We start from the raw sequence: 8,735 nt of genomic DNA, 5'->3' as shown, positions 1-8,735 counted from the left end.
AGTTGATTGTAGGGTTTAAACAAGATTATAACCTTAAAAGTAGATTGGCTGTTGATGGAGGAGGGCCCTCCTCATCTAACTCTCTCCAAACTTGGCATCTCCTTGAAGATATTAACACCAGTTAGATCAAGTGCACAATATCAATGCTACTTTTTTCATAACAATGGCTGCCTACAGGAGAAACTTATTAGGTGGTCCCTGAACCACCAACTATGAGGTGGTCCTCTGAGGGACAGCATTCAAATAATTGTTTGCAAAAGAACCATTTTCACGACGCCAATCTCGCCACCTAACTGGAGAGTAAAACGGCGGCTATCTGATTAGAGGTAGCTGGGATTGTACTGCCAAATTAAATACCTAACAATGCTGAATCTTACCAAGAACTATGAACAACCATTTATAAGAGCTGTATAAAGAAGAATTTGGTCTGGTTGACTCTTAACAAAATTAAGATTCACATACATATATAAATTAAACCGGTCACAAGGAGTGCATAGCCATACATTGACATAGTAGTGAACAGGAATAGACCATAGGCCAAAGATCTTTGTCACCCATCAAGACATTATAGAAAAAGATATTCCATGACATACAGCAGTCCATAACAATACCATGATCACATGCCTAAAGAAACACAAGCTCTTGTGACTACCAGAAGAACACCTAGCTGGTTGGATTTAGCAAGGCCAGAACTCAGCCCTCTTCACCTTTGAGATGCTCTCAAGGACTCCCACTGGGGACACATGGCCCATCACAGTCACCCTCTTGGACTCCAGATCTATGCTAAAGGAAGTGACACCTGCCATTGTAGTTATTTTCATAAGAGAATGTTAGATATCATAACTCGAAATTGAGAAACCTCTGCTATCATTTGAAGCTATATGAAAATTTTATACGGAATATATAATTACCTTCCATTTTAGAGATGTGCTTTCTTACTTTTCCTGCGCATCCTTGACAATGGATGGAAACTCTCATAACCACCACCTGCCAAACAAAAAAGGAGTGAAGAAAGAAAATAAAAAATGATCGAACATTTGCAGCGGATGAAGACAAAAGAATAGGTTGGAATTTATGGATGATAAGGTACGTTCCAAAATATAAAGTGGCCCACTTGCAATTCCACCACTAAACACAGTAGAGTAGTACCATTATATCTTGGATGCTGTTACAGATTCTGTGCTTCATCGAACCTTTTGCTCTAACTCCATGTTCTTCTGGATGTCATACTTACAGTTTCAAAGTAGTTTATATGATTGTCTTACAGTGGCATAATAACACTAGCCTCTGTACATCGACAGGTAGCATTCCGCATTAACAAAATTTATGACGGATTAGTAACTTTGCTGTCACCTGAATGCAAGCCGAGTCTGGGAAACTTTGTGATCTCAGAAACAGAATTATCGAAGAATACCAAAGAGGAAAACAGCACTGTCTTACAGACCCTTTTTTTTCAACACTTTGGTTTTGTAACATTATTTGCTCTATATATGCTGATCGCAAACAACAAGCACTTGATTCATATGTTAATGACCATGTGTAGAACTGATCAATACTCTTAAATGTAGAATTCTATTTCTGCGTCTCAGCCTTGCAAGGGTTTAATTGCAAGGCCATGATTCATAGAAAGTAGAGTTAGCAAGTGGTAAAGATCTGGCTTAATTACTTGAAAGACATGGCCACTGGAGGGAGGAGGTGAGGAGGAGACATTGGTAGGCTTGGGTGGCGCTCTCTCTTTCTTCAGAACCATTGGAAGGGTGACTGACCGCCCTTCCTCTCGCGGCATAAACCTCCGGGAATCCATGAGGCGAGAGTACTTCAAGTCGACGAGCCTCGAGTGCTCGACGAGCGTCCGGTCGGCCCTCCTCGACACAATCATCGACCGGGGATCGCCGGGAATGCACACCGCCGTGGAGGCATGCGACCGGCACAGCATGCCTGCAGTCCTCATGGATGTAGTAGGGATGGACAAAGAGATAGAGAAGTAGTTGTGAAGGAAGGAGGGAGGAGTAGAAGCCAGCAATGGGAGGGCAGTAGGGAGGGCAGGATGCTGCCCTTCTTCAATATGTACTGTGGCCACCCTACTTTGAAACCAGGATACGTTGTCCTGCTTTCATAATATAAGCGAAGCTGTCAGGGTTCATTATTGACTTCCAAAAGTCAAGCGCCGTTTGCTCTCATATTTTCTGATTTGTTAGGTAGTTTAAGTTATGTTGCTCCGCAGAAACACTAGAACCATATCATGCTTTCTTAATGACAGGTCTAACGAAGGCAGGCGCAGAACTCCAGGCATTGGTTTAATCCGGCTCCAAGCCTCGGGTTAGCCGTCGGCTCGGCTTGGTCGGACGAGTGGCATCAAATGACCAAACTGCCCTTCGCGTTTTACCAAACAAATTGCGCTCTAACGGTCAAAATTGGCTGAAAACAGAGAAAAAGAAGGGCTAGGGAAGCCGAGCAACAGGGTAATCACTAGGAATTCAGCTCCAATCCATTTCTGATCTGGATTTCACATCTATGAATTGGTATTGCCCCGAGATACATATGTTTTTTTGTGGATCTGGATCTCGATCTGGATCTGAATTAGAATTAAGGTTTGTTAACGTATATTTTGTTTGATCATCTATCCATCCATCCATCTACCTCTCTCTGTCTATATATATATATATATATATAGACACACACATAGAGAGGAAAAGAGATATAAAGATATGGATTTAATTTTCATGAATCCTTCATGATTAAGGTTTCGATGTAGTGCTGGTTTTTAAAAAAAAAATGAGATCTGCACATAAAGTTTGTTGCCAACAATAACTCATAACAACTATATCCTTGAAATAATTATGTACCACAGAAGTAAATTTGATTGAGATAAAAACCAGCACTTTATAATCAGGATCAGATGGATGTGGTGGACCAGCGGCTCTATATACTATAACTAGAGCGGAAGCAATTATAAGGGGCTAATATTTATGATATATGAAGACCAGAATTCAGAAGAGGAAAGCTGGTTAAAACTTCAGAGAGAGAGAGAGAGAGAGAGAGAGAGAGAGAGCGATGGTCAAGAGGGGGTGGTAAAAAGGGTTAAGATTCAGTTGAAGGCCAGTGCAATAACTGCGGTAAACAGTGGGAGAGATTCGGTCACCAAAGAACTGGGCAGCCTGCCAAACTCACTGTACCTCCTCTGCTCCATAAAGACCTCTTTGTAAACGGTGCCATTCTTATCATTTCCACGAGAAAATCCGGAACCATTTTGGATCTCCCACTGGGATCAACTCCTCTGTCCGTTTTCTCCTTGTATACATCCGGCCGTTCATATATATTCTAATTTGTTTTATCAAATTTTATTTTCGCATGGCTTTTCTTTTGCCTTCTGTTCTGTTGTAGTATCTTTTACTTTATTTTTACCAAAACATTCCTCTACCAGTATAGGTCATTAAAGAGTTTAGTGTGTATGAACATGAAAATGTAAACCAGGATGATAGATTTTTTCCTTCAAAATAATGAAGGGAGCACCGTCAAGCGATAGATAGATCAAATTCCTGTGGGCAAACGGTATTTACACATATGTTGAAATAAAAGAACTACAAATAGATGCAAGGAATGGTAGATGGATCTAAAATGAATGGGTTTTCTACTTTTTGATGGGTAAACTAGATTTGAAGCATTGATTTTAATGTAATTGATATTGATGGGGCAGAAAATGGGCTTGATGTTGTGGTGCAACCAGATTCGTCCAAATTGTGGATGGCATGGCAACCTCTTAATATAATTTGGCCAAGTCGACTCTGATCAAGTCGAATAGATCAGAAGCAACCGATCTCTGAAGTTGGATACCACCCGACGTATTGGATAAAGTCTCACAGTTCAGCAAATAAGCATCCATCTCAGCAACCATCTCGAATTGATTTGAGTCTTTTTATCTCGAATAGCTAGCAACATTAGTGCTCCCTTCAGAATCACCCGTTTTTTATCGCATCGAGAGTTTAAAGATCATAGTAATGAGCCTGAATGGTTATAATATGTGCCAGATGGCTGCAACATGATCCTAGATAGTTATTGTGTATCTTAAGATGCCTAAGATGCAATCATGAATGGTTACTACACTTCTCTAAGCACTTATCTCATGACACCAAACCGTTAATCAGGCATTGTGGCTATTTATACGTCCAAGGCCATCACGTTAAGGGTAAGACAACTAGAAGTCTTTGATTTCCAGATGATCATAAAATTTCTTCTCTTTTCCATATAAAACACTCCCTCTCTGACTTAAATATCGAAGGGCTCAATCGGAGCCAACTTTAGTGAGTTTTCTAACTTGTTGCTACCTTGCAGATCAATAGAGACGATCCATATCAGCAGTCCGAAGACCGGCAGTAGCAGAGATGTTTGTTAACCAATAGTCTATTGGCTTAGAGACAATCTGTGAACTACAATGATGTGTTGGCAAAATTTGGACATATGTTTCAAATGGTTATGGCCATATGCATTACTAATCAGTGAAAGTTTAGAATGATATCTTTTTCTAGAAAAAACTTGGAATGATCATCATCCACCTTGTTTTGAACCAAAAAAAAAAAAACAAATGTAATTTTATAAAAAAGCCCCGTTTGGGAGGTACATTAGAGAACAAAATTTTAACGTGGCTCCTTCTAACTACCGTGCGTATATAATCTCTTTTACACACGCATCTCACTGGTAAAAAGACAGTGTGTTGTTTTGTAATTAATTAAACGATCATGCCACACACGTAGAAATAGTGGGCTTCTTGCCTAGGGCGTTGAAACCTCACATCAAATGATCTTTTACATATAGGATGAGCTCTTCAGGTGGATCATTTATGTTTCAAGTGTGCTATGTCATCCCTAAGTATATGCAATTAATTTGTTGCTTGCTACAACACCCCACCTTTTGCCAATGTTGTAGTGACCTCTTTATTAGTTTCAATTTTGCTGCACTAAATCAATCATTGTCGCTATACTTTCCTGCCATGGTTGGTTCTAATGACTGTATAAATATTTCCAGAGTTTTGCTACGGTATTTTTTAAAAATATTTTATACAAAATTAGAAGATATCTGAATTGTCCAATAAATTAGAATATTTAAGATATTTTCTTGTTAACGGGTTGGCATGCAGCAGGATAGCTACGGATAATCAGCCTTCTCACTTCTTTTATCATGTCTTGAAAAGAGAAAGATATTTTGTTTATTTTCTATTCGGACTTGGCTGAAACAAGTCAGAAGAAAGTTGGCTCAGCCCTTTCTCTTTCCAGCCTCCTTTTTTATTATTTTTCCACGGAGGCGTAGGCGGTGGCGACGCCCGAGGGGGAGGGGAGGAGGGAGTGGAGTACAAGGTGGGCGAGAGGAGGGTCTTCTCGGAGGGAGATAGTGAGTGGAGGTGCCGGTGCCCTTGACCATGGTGAGCATGGCGAAGAGGGAAGGATTGTCCATGGTGATGATGGTGGCATGTGCCATTGTTGTACTTGCGGAGGTGGAGCAGCGGTGTTGTTGAAGTTGAAGCAGCTGTAAATAGTGATGGGGATCAGGATGGAGGCCGAGGTAGGGACGGTGGTGGTGGTGGTGGTGTGGTAGAGGAGGAGGAGGAGGAGGAGGTGGCAAAAGGAGAGACTGAGGGTGGAGCGCAGGGCATCACGACAACACTGCAGCTCCCTCTTCCCCTCTCTCTCCGACATTGCTATCGTGGCTTCCCACCTCCTACACCCTCGCCACTCTCTTCCTCTTCCTCGGATCTCACCTAAAACCCTGACGCTGCGCCCTCTCTCGACATCCTCCTCCTCCTATCTCATCTGCAACCCCAATGTCGCCCTCTTCCCCCTCCTCGAATCTCGCTTGCGACCTCGATGCTGCTCTCTTCCTCCTCCTCCTCTCCTCTCTCCAGCATGCCGTTATCGCCGCCGGCTGCACCTCCGGGGCCAACGTAGGGCATCAGAGAATAATTACTGCATTTGCCATTATATTTGATTCTAAATGTTTCTGAAGTTCGAAGTATTTACCGTATCAGCCATGCATATAATTAGGTAAAATCGGGTGCCGGTGGGTAAATCGACGCCATCGATGCTCAGATCAAACTAGCAGGAAAAAGCTTATGGTACATGGACTCAAAGGTTCTTTGGATTACCGAAGCAAAATCTATCTTTCCAACCACCACAAGGAAATTGAAAAAGCTGCAGGCACAAACATCTTGCACAAGCCAGAACTAATTTAGTAGTGGTTTACGTTTTCAAAGAAAAAGATCTTTTTCTGACATGCTAATTAAGCCTTATCAGTTGGTCAACCCAACAAATGCCTGAAGACACTCATTTTCCCCACCCGGCGTAGTGGTGGAGAGAGAACGGCTGCTGGCGATGGAGGCTACTCATGCGTTCCGATCGGGTAGATCTTTGATAGCTTGAGACATATGGAGCTCCACATTTGCTCGCTGAGCGCCCCAGTTAGTGTGTTTGTTACCTAGGAGCATCCACCCCCAAGTTTTCTCAAAGTCAACTTCGACGGATGCGTCTTGCAGGGCGGTAGGTGGGGCGGGGCAGGCTTCGTGGTCAGGGGCTCCGACTCCAGGGTGATTGCATCTGGGGGTTGCCATTTGTCTGATATATCGGTGCTAGGGGCAGAGCTAGCGGCCTGGTCTGGCTTGTGTTGTGTTCGGCGTGCCTTGCAAGAGAGAGACATCCTCCTGAAAGGTGACTCAGCGACGGTGATTGGGTGGATCTTGCAGATTTCGGAAAGGGTCGGCGATTACTGCCCGCTCTTGAGGGATATCTGGATCATGGTTCATAACGGATTGGTGCTTCAGACGAAGTACGTATTTAGAAAGGCCAATGAGGCGGCAGATTGGGTAGCATTTTTTGTTGCTAACGATTTGGGAGACCACCTATGAGAGGGTGAGATGGAGCTGCCTACAGCTCTCCGTGATGTGCTGCCTGTAAGCATCTCTTGCTGAAACCTAGCCAACCAATCCCTTGAGTTCTGAATACCATGCAGAGAAATGATGAACTCAAAAGTGTTTTATTTATTGAGTGATTTCTTTTTCTTTTTCTTGAAAAATATAAGCCACTGCTCTATCGTAAGACTAAAACCATATTATTTGTCATTTGAGATGAGATATAATCCAGAGTTACTTAGAGCCAACTAATTAATTAATGAAGCTGATAGCTAAGCTGAGCTAGAGGGGCATGGTGGGGGCGTAGAGAAAAAAATATAAGGCGGCTTTTCTATTTTGTCATGTTTTTGTTAGTGCTCATTTCAAAAAAGAAAGCAAAAAGTCAGAAACTTTTTGTACTAACAAAGTCGTTAGTTTTGTGGTTAATTTTTTTAATAAAAAAGACGCATGTGGCATCTTTTTTCTTCCTTGTTTCCAAAATATGCTTTTTACTGGTACTACATGACCAGATAACACATATCAAACAAATTAATCATTTACCAAGTCAATATAGATATTTAGATAAATTGATACATAGTTTCTAAAAAATAGTATTAATTAGTATATAATAGATGACCAGATGATACATACTTAACAATTTAGTCATCTAACAACCCAATACACACATCAAAGCAAATTGTGATATAGTTTCAGAACATCATGTTCGTTAGTATATACTACATGGCCAAGTAATATACATTCATCAACTTTCTGATACAAGCTTCTAATTTGATATACATTCAAAAATAATCAATACATATTTTCAGATAAATCGATACATAATTTCTGAAACAAACCTTTAGATAAGTCGATACATAGTTTTCAAAAAATAGTGTTCGTCACTACTAGTATATAGTTTTCTAATTTTATATAACATAAGATACATATACCGTTACTTAGATTCTATGAATTCTTAGGTGCAAAGATCCTACAAAAGAGAGAGAAGGATTTGGAGAGTCTCAACAGAAAGACTTCATAGATAAGAGGGACGACTTGATAAGAAAAATGATCGATGAAGAGGCTTACTGAGAAAGAAAGAATACAGACGGTCCTTCTTTGTGCATCGTTTTTTTCTGTGCATATAATTTTTTTTATTTTTGTAATTACGAAATTAACAGACTCTATGTCTTGTTCCTATTTAATTTTTATTTTTTTAAAAATAGATGCTAAAAAAATAGTAAAATAGAAGTTTTATGATATTTTAGGATGCCCGTTCCAAATGATTTTTGTTGGAGGCCGGGTGACAGGGCCCCGCTGACGTACGTACCGTGGGCTCGCGCAGCGCATGGCAGCCACGACGTCGGCGGTGGTGTCAACCATACGTCACCCAGAGGGACAGCAGTGTCCTTAGTCCACCATAGACTTCCAGTGCCCAAAAGAAAAGATCTACGGTTTAAAATTTATTACGGCAGCAGGGCAAAAGGGGAGCAGAGGCTGGGCTCCCCCCTCGTCTCACTGCCTCCCTCAACAAAAAGGCGTCACATGCGGCAGCCGTGAGCCTATAGAGCTGGCTAATTATGTCCGCATCCTATGAGTTGATGATGTAATTATCTTAATCGTAATGATCGAGAGGATTAACCTAATGGTCGCATAGGCTTAATGCTTGAATCTCACCAATCTTAGATCTCAAAGGGTCAAGAAGATAAATGTATTGAGTCACGAAGCAGATAAACAGCTTATCAGTTCCATTGACTTGAGATTTTTCTCTTTTTAGCAATACTTGGTATTTGAATCATGGAACCCCTCTGAAAGTCCTCCAGGGAACAGTTGCCAATCTACTGAGCTAATAGTTGTGGGCAAT

At 41.3% G+C, this 8,735-nt stretch overlaps 1 protein-coding gene across 1 annotated transcript; it reads right to left on the bottom strand.

Moving 5' to 3' along the window:
* Window positions 1–413: 413 nt before the first annotated feature.
* Window positions 414–2,057, bottom strand: LOC103721057 (protein SODIUM POTASSIUM ROOT DEFECTIVE 1-like). Its single transcript, XM_008811091.3, has 3 exons — window positions 1,667–2,057; window positions 912–987; window positions 414–799 (listed from the first exon to the last, which is right to left on the bottom strand). The coding sequence occupies exons 1-3, from the start codon at window positions 1,949–1,951 to the stop codon at window positions 678–680; spliced, it is 483 nt and encodes a 160-aa protein (XP_008809313.1). The 5' UTR covers window positions 1,952–2,057; the 3' UTR covers window positions 414–677.
* Window positions 2,058–8,735: the final 6,678 nt, after the last annotated feature.

The sequence above is a fragment of the Phoenix dactylifera genome, unplaced genomic scaffold (genome assembly GCF_009389715.1).
Source record: "Phoenix dactylifera cultivar Barhee BC4 unplaced genomic scaffold, palm_55x_up_171113_PBpolish2nd_filt_p 000190F, whole genome shotgun sequence".
In the NCBI taxonomy this organism is placed as follows: Eukaryota; Viridiplantae; Streptophyta; class Magnoliopsida; order Arecales; family Arecaceae; genus Phoenix; species Phoenix dactylifera.
This window is presented reverse-complemented; position numbering and strand designations above follow the sequence as displayed.